This window comes from Chroicocephalus ridibundus, chromosome 1 (assembly GCF_963924245.1).
Source record: "Chroicocephalus ridibundus chromosome 1, bChrRid1.1, whole genome shotgun sequence".
NCBI classification, from domain to species: Eukaryota; Metazoa; Chordata; class Aves; order Charadriiformes; family Laridae; genus Chroicocephalus; species Chroicocephalus ridibundus.
Window position 1 is genome coordinate 170379830 of NC_086284.1, and position 20731 is coordinate 170400560.

Below are 20731 nucleotides of genomic sequence, written 5' to 3' on the forward strand. Positions count from 1 at the left end.
TCACAACAAAAAGTTCCTGAGGTTAGGTTTCCTAGAGTTTTCGTTTGTTTTTGTTTCATTTTTTAAACAAATAATTCCAGAGCAACTCCATGATGGAGAAAGCATTTGTGAAAACAAACATCACTGAGCGTTTTGATAAAAGCTACATTTGGCTTAAAAGGGTTCAGATGAGGATTTGAACATCTCAATTTAGCAATACACCAGTATTCTAAGCAAATAAATACCGTATTTTAGACATGTTTTACTTTTGTAGGCATGCAGAAAACACATCAGCTAAAGGATGTTCTGAACATAGCTGTATTATGCTGGGAAATGCTGGAATCTCTCTTAAAGCTTACAGAAATCTGTATATCAGAACATCATATGTAGGCATCCCCCCGTGCCCCTCAGCACCAAGCAGCATCTTGGCTTGTCGTCTAAAGATTCAGTGAGAGTTGTCTTTCTGAACCTGACATTTCCATGCATTACGATGTTGCCTAATATTTCCCGAGCACTTTTGTCCCATGTCCCTCCTAAACGGACTCCACCATTGCTACCTCCTCCCTGCACAGGCCAGACGCAGCGCCATGTAGCTGCCAGCTCTGATGAGTCCTGGTGCTTCCTTTCTCTCTCAGGGTGGCATCTTGCTTGTAAAGCACTTCTCCACTGTTTTCAGGACTCATTTTTCACATTAGCTTCTTCCTCTACAGCAAGAAGACAAAGAACGCAGACCATGTCTCTCCAAACTCTGGAAAGGGCAATTCCATTTCTGTGCGTATTTTCCCCCAATGATGGGAAGATGACTGCTTCACCAAGAGGTGGATGTGAAATGAGAGCACCTGTTCTGCATTCAAAATCTCTATTCTGAGCTTGTGGGTTCCAATTCTAGGTTCAGTAGAGCTGTGTTCAGTATTTTACATAACTATAAACTTTTGAATTTGGACAGGAGATTTTTGACACTCTTTGCATTCATCCCGGCTTGTTTTCTTTTATATGCAGAATAGCATGGATTCTGAGATTTGATGCAGATAGGTGAGCCAAAGAAAGTCTCATTTTGTTAACTTGGTATTAATTCTCCCATTCGCACAAAATAAAACTTGAAGTTGGGAAAGATCACATGTACAATTTCTACTGTATTTTTCACCCTGGGATTTTTAACGGGACAAACAATAAATCCCAATTTAAAAGTCTGGAGTCATATTAATGATCATATCCTCTAGATCCAGAGTAAAATATTAGATTCAAGAGTGACACCACCATCATGACAATATGCCAGTCTTTAGTGGGGCTATTCTTTAACAAGTATTTCCCTTAATACTAAAATCACTAGCGAATGGCAACATTAAGTAAAAGTATGGACAGAACTAGTTGTAGGAATGGCACAAGACTCATTAATTAATTAAAACAATGTCTCAAGTGAGGAAAGCTTTCTTTCTTAATTAAAACAAAAAATTAAGAGATATGTTTATGTCAATGAAATTAATTCAATACTGTATCTTACACAGTTCTACATGCAAAGCTTTATATTGCAAACACTGTGTATGAAAAAGCCCTTAAAAATCCAAGGTGGTGGCTGTCTGACACTGTGGGTATCAAAATTTCATTTTTTTGTGCAATCTGGTGAAAAGTCTTGCATGGATTAACCTTCTTCTGCAAACAGAGCATTAGAAAGGAAAACAACAAAAGTCAGCACCAATCCTTCCACCACAACCATATAGCTGACACAGCCAGGAAGATCTGGGATTAGGTTCCAACAATCACCTGGGTGAACCTGAAGGAAGGAGTGTCTTCCCTGTAAGGAAAGTGTCTTCCCTGTGAGGAAAGGCTGAGAGAGCTGGGACCATTCAGCCTGGACAGAAGGCTCAGGCAAATCTTGTCAATGTATGTTATTACCTGAAGGGAGGGTGCAAAGAAGGAGCCAGGGTCTTACCAGTGGTGCCCAGTGACAGGGACAGAGGCAATGGGCACAAACTGTAAAACTGGAGGTTCCCTCTGAACATCAGGGAACACTTTTTCGTTGTGAGGGTGACCAAGCACTGGCACAGGTTGCCCAGAGAAGTTGTGGAGTCTCCATCCTTGGAGATATTCAAAGCCGTCTGTCTGCATATGGTCCTGGGCAACTGGCTGTAGGTGGCCCTGTTCAGGGCAGATGGACCAGATGACCTCCAGAGGTCCCTTCCAACCTCAACCATTCTGTGATTCTGTGAGCATGGCTTTAATATCTATCCAAATGTAAAAAACAAACTTGCACAAGCTCATTAAAATACAGGACAAATGACTTAGCTGGAAGAAGAAATCAGGAGCTGAAAATGCACTTAAAGAGCAGTGTTTGGATCACCTTCATCCGAGTGTTCTGAAAGAATGGGCACAGGAGATCAAAGATACAGCAGAAAAGATACAGCAGAAAGGATTTTTAATAAATCCATAAACTCAAAAGTGGAAAAAGCAAACGTAGTGCCTATATTTACAAGCAATCAGGAATATGTCAAGCCTATGAATCTGATCAAAAGCCAGCAAGCTACTGAGAATAATTATTTCTTGCAAAATTCAAAGACAAAGAAGAAAACAGATGATCATCAAAGAAGATATCACATGGGTTCACCAGAGGGAGGTTGTGCCAAACTCACTTGACATCTTTCTTTGACAAGACAGCTAATTTTTCTAGATAAAGGAAACACAGGGAACTTATATGGACTTTTTACATTGTGCCATATGGGGCATGGCCTTTTGATACTGTGCCATATCAGTTAAGATGGAAAAAAAAATGGGAAAGGAACCAAATATGTAGACGTCAGGGATAACAGTGGGTTATGTTGAACGGAAAGCTATCAGATCAGAAGACAGTTACTAATGGAGTTCCTAAAGAATGGATCTTTGGTCAAAGCTTTTGAATTTTCATTAATTAACCTTCTAGCAAAAAAGCACGCGAATGAAAATTTCCTGATAACACCAAGAAACATCATATATGCAGAAAAGGACTGCATACAGGGACTAATAAAAAAACCCTCTCCAATAATGTGGAAGCTGTTGATAAAAATAAGGACAGACATGAGTGGTTATCCTGTCACATTACAACTGAGTCAAACAGTATGAAGGCTTGAAAAAGTTGTTTGTAGGCCTAAGACGCAAGAAACAAAGCATCCCCAGCAGAAGCAAGTGAAAGTAGTTGTACAAGACCCCAGGCAACATACCAAGTACCATGCTGCAAGCTCAGGTAAAGAAAGATGAACCCAAACGGAAGTAGACGTAAAAAAACCAACCCAACCCACAACACCCAAACCAATAAAAAAACCAAAGCAAAACCAAAGAACAGGAAAATCCGATTTGTAAAAAGAAAATATATTGAATTATTCAGTTTAGCAAAATCTTATCCAGGATAAGACTGCTTTCTATGAATACTTTAGCAGAGGTAAATTCCAGAGAAATAGAAAAACTATATACACTAGTGGACAATATTAGCAGAAGAGTAAGTAGGTATGATACGGCCATGAAAAAATTTCAAGTCAAAAATTAGGTGGCAGTTATTCACTATCAAAGCAATGAAGTTCTGAGACAGTCCTCCCACTGGAATAACGATGCAGAAATTTAGCCAGTTTGAGCAAGGATCTTCTTTAATTTATACATTAAAAAAGAAAAAGAAAAAAAGAAGCAGATGTCATTTTCCAAACAAAGAAAAATACTAATGCAATTCCAGTCTCATAACAAAATACACAAAACACGGCAATTTTCCAGAGGACTCTGGGGTACACCGTAATTATGACTGCAGCACAGTGCATACTACACTGTAACTACAGCATTCTATCTTCTAGCCCATTTTGTAAAACACTCAAGTAATTTAACATCAAATTTCCCATCTCATCATCTTCCTTAATAAAATAAGACAGACATTAATAAAGAATGTCATTCATTGTTCCTCCATTTCTTAGTACAATCTGCTCTACGCTGCAACAATTTTTAATTTGACACACTGCTGGCAGATGAGCCCACACCAAGCATATCAGGGGCACCTCTGTGTTTCTTGGATTCTGTCCCCTTCCTGCAATATTTGTAGCATTTTAATTACAAGAGCAACTGGTTGTAACAAATGCAAGAACTGAAGCGCTCAGGACTACACCGTTGGTGAATGAAAGTCACTGGCTGCTGTAGGAATTCATTTATAAACTAGAGAGAGTGCGGCAGCACTTACTGGATAGAGTAAAATGACCACTGTTCATTATTATTCAATCACAATGATCCGCAATGGTCGTTGAATTTCTGGATAAAAATACTGCTTTCCCAGAGCAGTGATGTCATGTTTGTGCTTCCCTTCCTTCAGAGATACATTAACGTAAAAGACATTTTGATAGTGAGAAAAATTATCAGACCTTGGAAGCTCAAAAAATATCTATCAGCAGGCCATCATCTGTTTGATGCTGCAAAATTTGTAATGCTGACAGCTTTCATTGATGTATTCAGGGCCTGTTGGACAGAGCTATGACCTGAAAAATGTGCAGAAAATAACACCGGGCATAACTGTGATGTGGAACAGGTGAAGCATACCCCATTCGCTTCTCCTCCCTCTCCTACTGGGTATGAAAACCGTAAGAGACCACTTCTTTTCTGATTATGCATTTGTTAGCACATCACTAATGCTTACAATATTGAACAATATCTTGTTCACAAGGGCTCCAAATGCACAGAGAAAACGGCTGCTCACAGTAACCTAGGTCTATATGCTGAAGGCCTCCTTGCAACAGTGACCACTGAAGAACAGCAAGGGAAGTGACCTACTGAGGTTTAGAAAAACAGTAGTTGCTTACCAGAAACCACAAATAATGAAGGGGGAGAGTTTGAGGCCCAAGAAAAAGTTAAAACAGTAATTAAAAAATAAATACGTTGTAGTACTACCTAAATACCTTCCATCTGCTTGCTAATTCCCATCTCTGCCTTATCTGTGTGGAGTATGTTCATAATTCTCTGTAGAGCCTTCATTTTACAATAGCATGAATCCTGCTGAGCACTTCTGAAGATAATTTTTGTGGGTATTTCAAGGTACCTGTTATTACCAGCGGGTATCTCACCCAACTCTGCACCTCAACAAATCAACCAACCAACCAAAAAAAAAAAATCTGTATTTTTCCTACTGTTGCTTATCTGATGTTATAGTTGTACCCTAATACATGAAAGATATGTTACTGTGTCAATCAGTATACCTATAAGCGTGTATACACACACGGTACAGTGATGTATCAGAGACTTTACTACCCATGGAAATCCATTCCTAAAATGCAAAGAAAGTAGTGAACTACATATGGCACATGCAAGGAGATCTTTTCCTCCCTATACAGCAGAACTTTTTCAATCAAAACTGTAACTGCTCCATGAACTGAAGAACGTGGAACTGTAAAACAAGAATTGCTTTTACTGAAGAAGGAAATGCAAAGGGCAGGCATTGTATCCGTGACATAAATGATCACTATGGGTTTATGTCATTAAAGGAATTGATTTAATACGCAGCAATATAAATAATACATTTTATTGTTAGGATTCAAAACTGGTTGTGGATAAACACAAAACTTTGTGGTACAGACCAAAGCCAAACACAGGTAGTACTTATGGAGTGGAGAAAAAAAGCATTCCTTATGTAAGGAGCTTTTTGCATGCTCGTAAAAACAGAAGCCTTATTATTATAATAATAATTAATCATTTTAAAGACAGTATTTCTCTATAAACGCTTTCTCCATACACCTGCAAAAACTGGTGCACCCTCCATGGAGATGCAATTACATTCACCTGCTGCAAACCAGTCTGATTTTGTCACCGAACTGCAACAGCGGATATATTTAACCATTGTTTTAAATGAGGCCGACATGATATTGTAGCCCCGTTACCTGACAAGACACGCAATACAACTGTAAAGGCTTTATGCAAATCCTGTAAATAATACGAACGCTAGAAAGGCAAGGTACTTACTACACAGACGAGTGCGTGCTGAAACGCACCTTTTACGTGTATTACACCGATTTAGAAGCAGGATTTATGAGCGGCACCGCGGGTTTGCTCTTTGCCCCCCCACCCCGCCGCTCGGCCGGTGCGAAGCCTCCCGCACGCCCCCGGCCCGCACCGGCCCCCGGCCGCCCCTTCACCCCCCCGCAGCCCCTCGCAGGGCCCACAGGGGCCTCCCCGGACCCCTCACCGAGCTCGCCACGCCGCCAGCCCGCAACGCGGGGACGGACTGCCCGGCAACCGCACAAAGGATCGCCCCTTCCCCGGCGGAGCCTCCCCCTCCCGGCCCGGCTCCCCCTTCCCGCCAGCGGTCCCGCCCTCGGCCTGCGCGGAGGGGTGCGGCGCGGCTCGGCTCTGCTCCCCGGGATGCTCCGGTGCGTGGGACACCCCACGCCGTCCCGCCGGTCCCCGCCCCGACCTGCCGGTCCCGCCGGCTCCCGCCCTCCCCCACCCGCCGCCAGGCGCTGCCGCCGGCCGGGCCCCGCGCCCGCCTCGCGCCCAACGGTCACCTGGGGCCGTCCGGCGCACGCCGCCCCCGGGGGCCGTGGCGCAACCGCCCCGGCGAGGGGCGGAGAGACACGGGCCTAACCCGCCCCGGGTCGCCCCCGCGCCCACCTCAAACACCACTTCTTCGTCAAACTCCGGTGTCATCCTTCTCCGCCATGCCACCCCCTGCGGGCACGCTGGGAAACGGAGTCCGCCGCGCCGGCGGCGGCCCCTCCCCTCCCCGCCCGGCTCGGCCTTGCCTGGCGCCGGGGGCGGTAAGAACTACATCCCCCAGAAGGCACTGAGGCACAACGGGAGGGCGCTGATTGGCGGGTGGGGCGGGGCGGGGCGGGACGGGACGGGACGGGACGTGCGGGCCCGGCAGGGGGCGCCGCGGTGCGGCGACGGTGGCGGGGCGGGTGGCGGGCGCTGCCGGCGCTCACTCAGTCGCCGGCCGCGGGGCGTTATGCGGCGGCGGGCGGGGGGTGCTGCGGCGGCAGCGGTGGCGGCTGGGTGGCGGCGTGGGGGAACAATGGGCTCCTTCTCCTCGGCCCTCAGAGGGGCCGTGGTGTAAGGGACGAGGGGGAGGACGGCGCCTGGGGAGCACCATGAGCTCCGCCGGTGAGTGCCTGGGGAAAGTTTGGGCGAGCGGCGTTGCCCGGCGGGGACGGGACGGGATGGGACGGGGTGAGGGAGGTGCTCCGCGGCCACCCCGCGGTACCGGTGCGGGACGGGAGCCGGAGCCGCCGCGCTTCTTGTCCCGGCGGCACCGGGGGGTTGCGCCCGGCTTTCCCTCTCTCACACCGCCGCGGCGGGGCTGGGCGCTGCGTCCTCCCCCTCGCCCCGGCGAAGAGCGGGGCGGCGGAGGTGGGGGAGCAGCCCTTGCCCGGGGGCCGCTCCAGGCGCCCCGCTCCCCTCCCGGCGTGTCCGGCGGGAGAGGCTCCGTGCCCGGCGGCGGAGCGGGTCGCTTGGCATGGGGCTGAGCTGGCGGCGGGTGGAACCCGGCGGGGAAGCCATCACCGGGGGTCGGGGTTATCGCCCCGTCTGACTCGGCGGGGCTGCGAAACTCTGTCGGCGGCCGAGCTCGGGCTCCGCTCGGAGGCTGTACCTGCCCCGACCCAGCCGTGGGAGCCCCAGCCCGCAGCCGGCGGCACGGCACTGTCACCGCTGGCGTTTCCAGCTGCGGGTTTGAACTCACCCACTCCAGCCCTCTCCTCAGCTTTCCTCCTCTCCCCCTTCCTTTGACCGTTGCCGATTTTATGGCAAAAAAAAGGAAAAAAAAAAAAAAAAAAGAGCTGCAAGGCAAATTCTTGGTTTAAAACGAGAGCTCCCCGTGTTTAAGGGAGTTGCTGGTATTTTCGTGTTTGTTGGGCTGCGCGGTGGTGTGCTCTTGGTACTTTTGTTCACTGTTAGGTTAGTGAATTCCTTTCTTGGTCCGCTTGAAGACGTTTACGTTTTCTTCGCTGAAAAGATGTCATGTGTAAGTTATGATGTAATGGGTGGAAACGCAACTAATTACAGTGTAAACCTGAAGCAGCGAAGTGCTTCCTGTAAGGATCGGGGAGCGGGGGAGGCAGTTCCAAAGAAAAAGCCATACACAGTCATCGGGCAAAACCATCAACTTAATTCTCAGTGCTTTCCTCTCAAATATGTCAAATTGTTACCAAGTCCAGCGTTAAGTTGTCTGGCCTCCCTTAGTTAATCAGAACTTACTGGAAAATAAAAAGCTATTTAATTCATCTTTCTGCTCCTTTTAATATATTTCCAGTTTTAATATATGTAATGGAACTGATTTTGTTTAGGTCGGGAAAAACATGTAATAAAGCAGGATATCATCACTGCTTAACAGCTGTGTTGTCTGTTCACCTTGTTTAGTAGTGCCGCTGGTAGTACAATTCACCCTTGCTCTTTTAAGAGTTAAACAGCTGTGCAAATAAAAGATATGTGTTAGGGGGTGCTCAAGAGCTTAGAGCTGGGCTGTTTAAATAAAATTTGATACGGTTCTAAGTTTCAGAAAGTTGGGTAGATTTTCAGCACTAAACAGTGATTTCAGGACTTCTAGAGCTGAGGTTGCGTGACCGAGTCTGTTGGTTTAGTTTATGTTGTGGTGGTGTTTGTGGGGAAGGTGAGGAGGAAGGGGTTCTGGCGAGCAAAGTCACTTAGAAGGCAAAAGAGAAAGGGATGCTGAGAAATATCAGTAAGAAGAAAGTGGGACAGTTTCACGGAAAATGTGAATTTTAGCGAGGGATTTGAAGGGGAAGGCGTAGAGACAGTCCAGGAAGAGGGAAGCTAGGGTTAAGTGAAGGCTGTTGATGAGGGAATGAAGAGTATTTTGTGTGTGATGGATTATGTGAGGATAAAAAAATATAGGGGGAACAGGTGAAATAAGATCAGAGATTCACAATCCTGCTGACAGTGTCATGACAGTTTTTGACATTTCTATTAAGGAGCTCATAGGCAGGGTATGAAGAGACTGGGAACTGCCAGAAAAGGGTTCTGAAGGTTTAACATCTGTCTCTCTGTATTGCTGCAGAATTTAACTCCTGTAATATATAGACGTGCTTTAAAAAGCCAGTGCTCGAATAAAAACGTACCAACTCCTGCATTTTAATTTCAGTCCTGTGATCTATAGGGTTTATTTCCTACATTGGAGTTATGTAGATTGTGAATTCAGTCTTTACTCTGATATGTGTAAGCTAGCATTCTGACAACTGATTTGTAATACAGCACTCAGTAAAAATGTTATCCTGTGTGAAGGCTTCAGGTGGAATTTGAAATGCCTAAAAATCCCTCTGCTCTTCCTTCAGTTTAACTTGGAGGGCTTGAGTGTCTCTCTCGTGTCTTCTTTTAATGTACCTTTAGAACAAAGCAACCTGGTACAGCATCGTCAGTATTTATTTAATATTTTTAAGTAGGATTTGCAGATATGAGCGACGTTCAGCTTGATATGCAGGACCCTCTGAAAGAGACACTACAGTAGGGAGAGAAATACTGAACACAGCTTCTGTCTATGGACAGAAGTTGCATAAGGTCCAACATTGATAACCCAGCCTTAACTCCACTCCAGCTTGCCTTCTGCCTTCCTAAACGATGCAGTGCATTTTAAGTTTGTTGCTATATATCTCTTCTAGTTCCTGTACAGAGTTGTTTCATTTAAATTTCAATTCAGAGCTGGATGTAATTCAGTGATAGGTGAAGCAGTTCTTTCATAGCTGTCGCTTACATGTATATGAAGATGCATATGTAAATCTGGACTTATTAGAACTAAGGGACTATAGCACTTATTTAAAATACTTCTCGATAATGTAAAAATTATGGTAGTGATACATTGGTGGTTGTATGTTGGTTTCAACCTTCACTTATAGCTGTTCTTTCATTGCTTTCTTATATGCTGCCTATTCTTTATATACGATGCTAATGAATGTGCATTTACTCATTTTCTGCCTGGAACTATTGTGCTGTCTTCAAGTATGTGCTTTGCCTTTAAAAGGGAAAAACAAAAGCTCAGAGTTATGAGTTTGACATTTATTATTTCTTGCTGAAGAAACAGTCCTTATATGTGAATCTATACAGCTTATTTAATGTGGGCAGAATGTATAGCTTAAACTTGAAATCTGATTTGACAACAGCAATGAGAAATATGTGGTGTGTTTTAGTGTCAAAAATGTAATTCAAAGGGGGGAAAAAAACCATAACAGGAACAGAATAAACAAAATCAACGTGACTTTTCCAATCAAACTTCATTGCTTTCAAGGGTTGAAAAAACGGGGCCTACAGGGTTTAATGTCCCTTTAGCCCTCTAATATGTCAAGTCTCATTAGAGTTACTCAGCTCTATCTCCACATGCGATCTTAAAAGGTTGTTTATTCATCTTTTGTCCTTACTCTAAAGTTATCCCCAACTTTATCCTGGTTTATTTCAACCAGTCATTCAACAACCTGAGATTTTGAAATTAATGTTTTCCTTTTGCAGTTTATTTAGGATGTTTTCTAAAACCATAGTGGCTTGGAAACTGTCGTTTTCCCCTTGTATTTTAAAAACTACATGTGTTATCTTCCGGGATGTCATGACTCATTCCTTTTTTTGTTTTCTTTTGAGCATTGTGGCACCTGAGAAAATCAGAGCCTCTGCATAATGAGAAAATAAATACACATTTGCAGGAAATAAATTAATGATCTCAGAATACTTTTTTGAGGTGTTTACCTAAAGAAACTTTATTTCTGTAACTGAAAGCAAAATAATTGAACTGAAAAGCCTTGTTGTGAGCCACTAAAGCTTAAGTTGCTGGAGAACGGAAGTTTTAAAATGCTTTATCTCTTTCTCTGTGCAGTGTATTAACTACCATCACAATAATGTCTGACTGTAACTCAAACATATAGCAATAATTATCTCTATCCCTGCACACTTTTATAAAAGCCAGTTTGGCTTTCTTGTTTTGTGTCTGTGCGTTGAAGTGTTTTATGCCAAAAGTGGTCTCAGGAACAGTAAATTGGCTGTTGGAGCGACCTCCTCCTTCACGTAAGAAAGAACAGCACATCGATCCCTTGGTAGATAGCTTTTGGGCATTGTATTATTTTCATATATAGCCTACAGATGTAATTTCCGAACTCCAAGGATACAATATGCATATGTAAACAAGGTGCCATGAGAAAGCCAATATGTATGTTTACAGTAGGCCAGCTGTGAAGCAGTAATTGTTTCGAGCCCTTTCCTTTTCTTTTTGTAGTACTGGTGAAATAGTGTGTGAAATAGATTTCACCCCTTAGCTGAAAAGGGATAAACTATCTTGTATATTTTGCAGTAAGATAAGAGTGTATGTATGGTCAGCTACTATAGACTGCCTCGTTTGTTAAATTCACACCTTGGCTTACCATATAGTAACTTGACTGAGTACCCAAACCTTAAGTTTAGGTCCAGCTGCTAACAAAATCTTATGTCACACTGATTATTTGTTTTACCATCTCCCTACAGATACACGGTTCAAAAATCCACCTTTAGGGTGGATTGCAGGGTCTTGGCATGGAGATACCTCTTGGGTGACTAGAGGGCAGTCCTGTAGAGGAACCTGGACACCAGGAGAGGGGCCTCAGTCCATGTGTAGTGTTGCAAGGAAAGGCATATCCAGTTATGTCTGCATGATCGACAGTGTTGCCAAGCAGATGAGCTATTAGAATTTTATGTTTTCTGGATATCCTTTTAGTTTGGTTTGTAAAGGAGGATTGGGATGATCAATCATAGATCACAAGTTTGTTTCCCTGCAGCCAGAATCATTTGTCCCTATCTCTTGGACAGATGCAGATGAACATAACTTGTTCTTGTTCTTTTGCTGTTCCCAAGCGTAGAAGTTGTTAACAGAATCTCAGAAGCATGGGCGTAAACGCAACTTGGAAAAATAATGTTCCTGTAGCAACAGTAGGGTTTATTGCAGAAGAGGTACTGCTATTTGCTTTTTTTTTTTTTTTTGCCTCAGTTCTCTACTTCTTTCCACCTGTTCCTGCATTAAATACTGGGTGAGCAAGATAACAAGAGGTAAAACTTTGAGAAGGAGATTTAAAGCTGTGTAATAATAGTGCTTGAGACTGCACTGTCTTATTGGCTTTCCTTGCTCATTCATGATGTTGCAGAGGAGAAGATACACAAGGATTTTTAAGTGAGGTCCTCAAATGTCAAGTCCTATCATCTGAAGAACAGAAATGGACACTTTAAGGCCAAAACATTGAGAGTTTGAGTTGCTCCAGGGTGTTCTTATCCTCCTCTAAAACAACTTGAAGGCAGGGCAGGAACATGTGCTTGTTGAGCAGTAGTGAGTGTCGGTCGCAGAGGAGATCAGCAGGATGAGAATGGGTGTTTTTTTCCTCAGCACGCTGGAGGAGGTAATTCACCAGAGGGACAAATGTCTGTTCTCTGTGCTGTGACCTGAAGTAGGACAGAGAACATATGCATTGACCTGCGTAGGTGGTGCTAATGGCTATTTATTGTTAGAAAAATAATGCACTTTTTAATCCACTTTTTAATTTTTTTAAGGGCATTGGGTGTGTTAGTATTTTTAAGCATTGGCTTTTTTCTTCAGCATTGAATATGGTGTTGACTGCTCTTAGATGAGCAGCAGATTTCCTGTTGGTGATGGCAGCTTTGTTAGTCACTTTATTTATGGATTTCTTCCTTTGCCTAGTCAAGCAAGTCAGAGGATATCTCTGGCTGCTTCTCTAACTCCTAACCATTTAATCCATTTGTGCAAATAAAACTTGGTGTTTCTGCTCTTATGTTTGGGTTTATTAGTGGTAGTCCAGGATGCTAATTTGGATGTGGGGATCTTCTCTAAGAAATGGGGTAAAATTGGAGGGGGGGAGTGGGGAAAATCATGGTGAGTTTCTAATCCTCTTGAGCAAGGCAAGCCAGAGAATCCAATGTCCAGTCCAAAATTTCCTCTGAAGCTTCTACACATCTCAGAAAGTGAGTTTGGGTTGACTGTAGGTGCTGGTGTCTCCACCATAACCCTAGGCATGATTTTCCTGTAGTTAATTATCTTTGGGGCTTAATGATAATTTTAAAGCCTTGTTTCTAGTTTGAACTTGTCAGCCTTCAGTGGTCAGCTATGGCATCTCATCGTGTCTCTTTTTTTCCTGATTAAAGAGCTATCTTTTCTCAAAAATCTTTCACATATGCACGAGCATATACATTATCACAATCTCACTTAAATTCTTGGTTAAATTAAGCAGAATGAGCTTTCTTGGGATTTGAGGCATGATTTCTCGCCTTTGCATACTTCTGTAGTTATTTCTTGAATTCATTTTAAGTTTTTGTCTAAGAATGCCAGAAGGTGACATAGCATGTCACTAACAGTCTGGCAGGTGTTGTGTACAGAAATATTTTCATCTCCCTTCATCTTCTTATATTTATCTCCTTGTAATTTGGAGGATTATTTACCACCTTAGCTGCAGACCTGCATGTAGCTCATATAAAATAACCGTCTACAATGATTTCCAAATTCTCTTCAGTTTCTACTCCTAAGCATAACCAAACATCCCTATTCTTAGGTGAACAGCTCCATATGGCACCAGGAGAAAGCCCATTGTCCAAACAACTCGCCACTACAAGCATTCGTTGTATAATGTTTCCTTGATTATATTTATTGATTTTCACCAAAGAGGGTTGCTTTTGCTTGTCGTTTAACAACAAGTCATTCTCATGACTTCCAGTCATTGCTTACACCTTTATATATAACATTTGCCCCCTACTTAGTTTTCTTTCTTTTCAGGATGGGAAATGGTCCCTTTTAAAGAGCTGTGTTATGTACAACTAGTTTGGATTCACACGTGGTGAATTAAATTAGTTTCTAATCAACTGAACTTCAATTTTTGATTTCTAATCAAAATCTAATATACTTTAATTACTAATATACCTAATTCTAAATTACCCTTGCCTAGCCGCTGTGATTTTTTTCTGAGAAGTCCAATACTTGTATTTTTCAGAAACTTAAAGATATTTTGTTGAGGAAAAGTATTGGCATGCATTCTCTTCCTGAAGGCTTTCCTCTCACGTCATAGTTATGTGATGAGGAGCCCTTTCAAACATTCCTTTCCCATTGAGCTGTCTACTGCAGATCTGTATTGATACCGAGACTGTAATGTGCCTGTTAATACATTGACCCATATCTACTCTAGATGAAATGAGCAATTACTTTAAAGCAGATAGTGGTGTCTTTATTGTACCAGACAGCTTGCAGATCTCTTCTGTCTATCTCAATGCTTTTTAACGTTGAAGTCATTTGAAAGATTTGAAAGATAGGCTTCAGAAATCGTATTGAATCAGGCTTATTGTCAGAAGTGAATTTTTCTGGCTCTGTTCATTATCCAGGTTTCCACTATTGGCATATAAACAACTGGTTTGTTTTCTTTGCATCCCTTTACATTTTCATGCTTTAATTTTGAATCTTATATGCGGGTAAGGATATCATGTCATACCTTCTCAGTGTCCTCCCTAATGAATACTAGTTGAAAGCCCTAGAGAATAATCTAGTTCGACTGCTATCTAAAATGTTAGGCAGTCCCACTAGACAGAGAGAAACTTCCAAGGTTTATGGAATTCAATTTGTGGAGCGGGACAAATAATCCACAGGATATCACTTCCCTAGCCAGCATTTAATCTCCTGTATCTTCTGCAATCTGTTTCTCTCATTTGGGCATCAGGAAGTGTTCCCAAGCAGACTGTCTCTCTCTCTCCTGTTTTCAGGGAGCTTTAATATCTTAATAATAGTTACTGAACGTGGCCCAGGTCTACTACTGCGTCGTGTTCTGTGACAAACTGGGCATCCCTTCCTCAATTTTTACTGTAGGAAACAGGCTCCTTTATTGCCATCACTTCATTTTCCAACTGAATAGGCAGTTGCCTTGTCTGACAGTGAGTGTACGACTCTCCATTGCTCTGATCAGTGGTTCCCTATCCAAAGGGTTAACTTTTTTTTCTTAGCAAACTATGGACGCTTCACTGTGTGTGAAACCTCTGTCTTTGGATAAGAAGCAGAAGGTGGTAAAGCCTTTGCAGTAGCTGGGAGTTGGGTCACTCTTGGCTGTCATCAGTGGCTATAGGGAGCTGTACCTTCTGAAAGAAGTTCTGCGTTCCCTCTTGCAAAATGTCTCAAAAATTATCTCTACCATCAGGTTTACCTCTTTGCTAATATAATTGCAGAGAGGGCAGCTATTCTAAGTGTAAGTGGAGTCAGTCTGGATACCATTTAATGATTCATGTCCTAGAAAAACATGGTTTTCCTGTTTCTATAGTAGAGACATTGTTTCTGGCTGTCTGCTTAAAGAGTGGCTTAGTGTTTGGGAAATGCTTGCAACTGAGGGCATCTGCCTTTATTCTTTTTTTTTTTTTTTCCACCATCTAGATTTCTTTCAAAGAAACCAAAAAAATCGAAAACAGAAAAAACCCCAAGCCTGAAACTTTATTCTTGTATTTCTAGGCTAGAGATTAGGATACAGTTGCACATCTGTAATAATAACGGTGATAAAAAAAACAACCAAACACAGAGTTCAAAGGGAATAATAAAATCAATGGCTTACCCAGTCTCTTTGCATGTGAAACATTAATTAGTGTGTTTTCTTGAGAGTTTTATTTAACATGTGTATGACTTCCTGAAAGTATACCAAAATATTATTCAAAACAAAAGGTAATAAATGCAGAGGTAGTACATAAGAAAACAGAATGAGAAACTTGTTTATCTTATAAATCAGTTTTCATATGTCAAAAATCAGTCAAAGCACTTAGAAATATGAAATTATTCCAGCATATGGAAATAAATTGGTCATAAATGATCTCCTGCAATATTAAAATGTTTCATACATACCTTAAAAAAAACCAAACAACCCAAACCAAAAAAAACCCCAACAAAAAAACCCCAACCCAAACCCACAAAACAACCAACAAAAAGACCTCAAAACCACCCAAAATCAACAACGTGATCAAAATCCGTAATCTCCAAGTTCCTCATGTGCTCCTTTTCCTGCCATCCACTCTCCCCAGGGTTTGTCATCTTGTGCTGTCAAGTGGGTCACAAGTCATAGCAGTGGTGACTGTTTCTAGGTCAGACAGTAAGATGTTGGGAAGAGTAATTTTATAAGATGCACAGAAATAGTATTTTACTTTTACAGTAGGGAAGTACTGACTTGCTACAAAATACTGCATTAACTTCACTCCACAGACTGATTTCACTGAACCGATGGTAGTGACATGCCATTTTCACAGCTGGTACGATAATCCATCTCAATATTGTTTGAAAAGAAGAGGAAGGGAAAGGGGAATATTAGGTTACACGTTTCCAGACGTGGTAGGGAAAGGAACTGAACTGTCTTGATAGTTACCCTAGCTGTTCTGTTATCTTTGTGGCTTATTGTATGTGAGGCATTTAGCACATTGGCACCATTTTTAAAAGGTATCACAATAGTTCAAACTGCAAAACCAGGCTAATCTGCTCTGTTTTTATTAACATCATACTTCGCCATTTGAGCAAGGACATCCACTTTCATAAGGTTAAACTGTTTTTTAGCAAACAAGTTGCCCTTGAAGACTTTTCCTACCACACCTTGATTATACCTGTTAAAAAAAAAAAAAAAAGGCAGGTAGTGAAAAAGCAGTGGTGTGGAAGGGAAGCATGCTTTTAAGAGGAAAATGTATGCATATGCACACCGAGATCCTGTAGATCGTGTGATTTAGATGTTACAGAACCTCTAATAACGCTGTGGTGCAGGTGAAGTTGTTCTGTGGGCTGATCATGACTAAAGTGTTTGTTTTCCATCCTTCCTAGAAATTAAGAAGCCTCCGGTGGCCCCCAAACCAAAATTTGTGGTAGGACACAAGGCGACGCCTCCACCTGTTGCACCGAAGCCCGATGTTGTACTTTCTGGTGTTATACAAGCAGCAAGGAAAACCAAGCCAGCAATTGCACCGAAACCAAAGGTTCTCAAGAGCTCATCCATTCCGGAAGTTAAACCTCCGTCATCTACACGAAAAAGCACAAAAAGCTTTGAGGAGCACAGGGGAGATTCTTCTCAAACACTAGACCACCTGAACTATAAAAATGAAGCCTCGGAAGGGAGTACTGATAACACAGCATATATTCTACCAGTGTCATCTTGCAAATTTGAATGCCTTCATAAGCTTGGAAATGGGGAGAACACCTGTAAAACTCAGATCATTTTTGAGCGCTTTGACAACTTAGAGAACATCAAAGTTGGTGAAAAAACTGCACTAGCTCTGGGGGATAGTCACAATGAAAAACTGGCGAATAGAAATCAGGTGGTTTTGAAAGCCAGCATTTTGGAAGAGAAACTTAAGGATGTTCTAACTCATAGTGTGTTTCCTAACAGCAGTCCTGTGAGGCACAGGTATGCAGACAAACTTGGCAAAGGGGATGGCAGCAGTTCCAAGAACAACGTTAAAATAGAGTTTATGGAACTTGTACAGTCTTCGGCGCCTTCTGAGGTAGCTAAAGGGAAGCAACAAAATACTGACAGTAAGCTCATTGCTGATGAGTTTCAGATGTCTGAAATTTGTCCTAGTTTGACTGAAAATAATCACCATTACTCTTGCCCATTGGACCAGGAAATCCTGGAAAATGAAAATTTAAGTAGCAATAGTACATTTTCAGGTGAAAAGGGTGTGAGAGCAGATGCTGATAAAACCTCCTCTGAAACATCTTCAGTCCTGAGCTCAAAAGTGCTTCCAGTCCCTAAGCCAAGAAAGCCACGTGCTGCCTGTCTAATCCGTCAGGATGGCATAGACACCGCAGGAGAAGGAACAAAGGAACCGTCTAATTCAGAGAAAGATTCCTTTGGACTTGTGGAACAAAGCGTTAAAAAGCCAGCAAAAATTAATATCCTTGGTCAAAGTGTTTGTTATAACAATAACACAGAAGTGCTTCATCCTGAAAAATGTGAGATAACTCAAAGCAATGCAGAAAAAACACATCAGGTGAAGGAACCTGCTGCAGAAGAGTCAACTTCACAAAATCTTTTGCCTCAGTTGTCACAGAAAACTTCTGATTTGGTGGAAAGTGTTGAATGTTCTTTAGATGCAGACCGTAACGTAGTTAGCTCTATAGATGAGATGACAGATGATGCCAGTATGCTAGATGCTGTGGACAAAAGGACTAACTTTGTCAGGTGTGATACTTTGTCCATGAGTTTGCCAAAACAACTCAAATTAACTGGCAGTCAGCACTCATCTGCCTCCAATAGCCTCCATGTTTCCCAACAAAAATTGGAAGATAAAGAAGTTAAAATAAAGGATGAAAGTTCTCCAAAAATCGTTCCGAAGAAACCACAGCGGCACAGCCTACCAGCTGCTGGCCTGCTGAAAAAAGCTGCATCAGCAGAGCTTGTGGAGAAAAGTTCTTATCCTTCGAGTGAGGACAAATCGAACAGTGTTCTGCAAGGATCTCACTTCACGCGTCCACCAGACAAAGAGCAAGGCGCGCTGTCGTCCTGTGACATACCCAAACGTTCTTCTGAGAAACCCGTCTGGAAGTTACCTCATCCTATTCTTCCATTTTCAGGAAATTCTGAATCACTAAAAACTGCTAGTGTTGCTACCAGCTTCAACCACTTGACTGTTGTGACGAAGCCCAGGGCCAAATCTCTCTCTTCTGTGGACATGGAAAGGACAGACAAGCCTTGCAAAGACCATCAGAAGAAAAATAGCTTGAAAAAGTTTCTTAACATGAAACTGTCAGTTTGCTTACTGAAAGGCGACTTCCAAAAATTTTTGTCTAAAGGCAGCCAGTCAATGGATAGTGCTGTTGCCAGCCTTTCCACTGGGGATGGGTATGGAATTGGTAGCAACCGGAATATAGCATCTGTAGGCAGTGAAAGGAAAGCTAAATCTGCCAAGGCGCATTCAGTAGAAATAAGTAGTCCGGCATTACAGAAGAAGAGGCAGAGAAACAGAAGCCAACCTGAGATGCGAAGTAACCAAAGGCTGGAGTCTTTAGATGGGCACGTGCTATTGGGAGAGAACTTGTCACAAATGCATTTGAATTCTGTAACCAGCGCTTGTGCTCCAGAGTATGAGAATGTGCGTCACTATGAGGAAATACCTGAGTATGAGAACTTGCCTTTTGCTATGGCTGCTGCGAGAAATCTCTGTTTTGAATGTCACAACTCCAGCAGTGTGGAAGACCAGACCCCTGGCTTCTATGAGGTTGAAGAGCCTTGTGAAGCTACAAGCAGGCGTTTGAGACTTGGCAGGTAAAATAAAGAGAAAAGGGAAGTTAAACAGCATCATTGCAACTCTGTTGGTTGTAAACATGTTTAGATGATGACTTGAGAGGCTGTACCCCTTTCATTAAAGGTCAACAGGACAGTCATTGCTGAGTATCTTTATATGCTTTTGCTGTTTGGAAAACTGTTTGCACTTGGTAAAGAGTGAAGAGAAATAAATAAGATAATTTTTCCTCATATATGATTAAAAATTCAGGACACTAACATATGTGCTTTTCCAGATTTAAAGCAAATCAGATACAGTCACGTATTTGTATCCAAGAATACTTAAATGGGGAGGAATGAAGAGTCTCGGGATGAATTTGAATAAGCATCCACAGAGTGCATAGTTGCTAGGTTTGTAGGGGGAATTAGTATATTTTTAGGTCAGCTAATAGATCTGGGAAAAGGAGGCAAGCTTTTGGTTATGCAAATTCTTCATCAGGTCTTGAAAGCTTCTTGGGTATAACAGAAGATATTGCCTCCCCGAATATAAAGAGTCTTCTGTATCTCCCTGTGCTTCCTGCGAAGGTGGTAGTAGTGTGAGTTCTGTGTGACTCAGACAGAATATTACTGAAAGATGGGGTTTGGTGACTCTGCAGGTTGCTGCTGAGTTTCGTTGTCTCAGGAGGTGGTGGAGACAGATAACATCAGCAGATTCGAAAAGGGCTTGGACCGATTCATAGATATGTCCAAAACAGATGCATAATGGCATAGGCAGGAGCAGATCTTTTAATAATTGTAATACTGTGATTGCAGATGTTGGGAAGAGGAACCGGCCACAAAAAGTGTCCAGGCTCGTATGTTCTCCCTAAATAGCATTGCTTACTGTGTCTGCCAGAGTGTTTTAACAGGCAAAGCATTGTTTTGGTCCAGCACTGTATTACTTAACTTCCTAACTTCAGCTAATCAGTTGGTCGTACAGATCCTCAAGATTTATCTCAAACCAGCAATAAGGATTTGAATGAAATATGCAGCCTGTATGTTTCAGAGTCCCCAGCAAACTTCGTTACAGTGTTGAGAGTATATGCCTATTGACAAAAATAAATGAGCTAGCTTATAGTCACGTTTAACTTAATTTTTCACTGGGAGTTACTAAGCTTCTTCTTATTTTGGGGGTGTGTGTAGCAAGCGCATGCTCCAAGGAATCTGAGAGCTGGCCATTCTTCAGGGGAGCATGTTCTCTTGCATAGGAGGAGACAAATATTTTAAGTGGCATCCTGTATTAAGAATTGTTTATAGATTTGATATCCTCAACTTTTGTTGACTGTTTGATGGAAAGCACGAAGCCTTATTATAGGAAGTAGATTTCTGGTTATGGGCTCGGTAGTAGTATATTTATTCCTGTTTGTTTTCACTATTTTTCTTGTTTACAGTAGGGCGTTTCTTGGTTTTGTGTTGGTATAGTTTAAGTTCCTGACTGAGTGTATGATTTTTGTTTAAGTTGGTTTGGCTATCTTTTGGGGATTTTGACCAGGCTCTCTTAGCATTCCCTTGAATTGATTTACCTAAGAAGGGTGAGA

General features: G+C 42.4%; 2 protein-coding genes across 7 annotated transcripts in view; one reads left to right on the forward strand and one right to left on the reverse strand.

Annotated features, from left to right (window-relative positions):
• The window catches only part of VEZT (vezatin, adherens junctions transmembrane protein), a 69469-nt gene extending 62753 nt beyond the window's left edge, over positions 1–6716 (reverse strand). For 4 of the 5 annotated variants that reach the window (XM_063322775.1, XM_063322773.1, XM_063322778.1 and 1 more), the window contains exon 1: positions 6580–6710. In XM_063322775.1, the coding sequence (XP_063178845.1) occupies positions 6580–6615 (36 nt within the window). In that variant the 5' untranslated portion in view covers positions 6616–6710. Of the gene's footprint in view, positions 1–6579 lie in introns of all 5 variants that reach the window. The other variant, XM_063322776.1, reaches the window with a different exon arrangement.
• A 230-nt stretch (positions 6717–6946) lies between these two features.
• The window catches only part of FGD6 (FYVE, RhoGEF and PH domain containing 6), a 73957-nt gene continuing 60172 nt past the window's right edge, over positions 6947–20731 (forward strand). For both annotated transcript variants that reach the window (XM_063322779.1, XM_063322780.1), the window contains exons 1-2: positions 6947–7071; positions 16757–19196. In XM_063322779.1, the coding sequence (XP_063178849.1) occupies positions 7059–7071; positions 16757–19196 (2453 nt within the window). In that variant the 5' untranslated portion in view covers positions 6947–7058. The remainder of the gene's footprint in view (positions 7072–16756; positions 19197–20731) is intronic.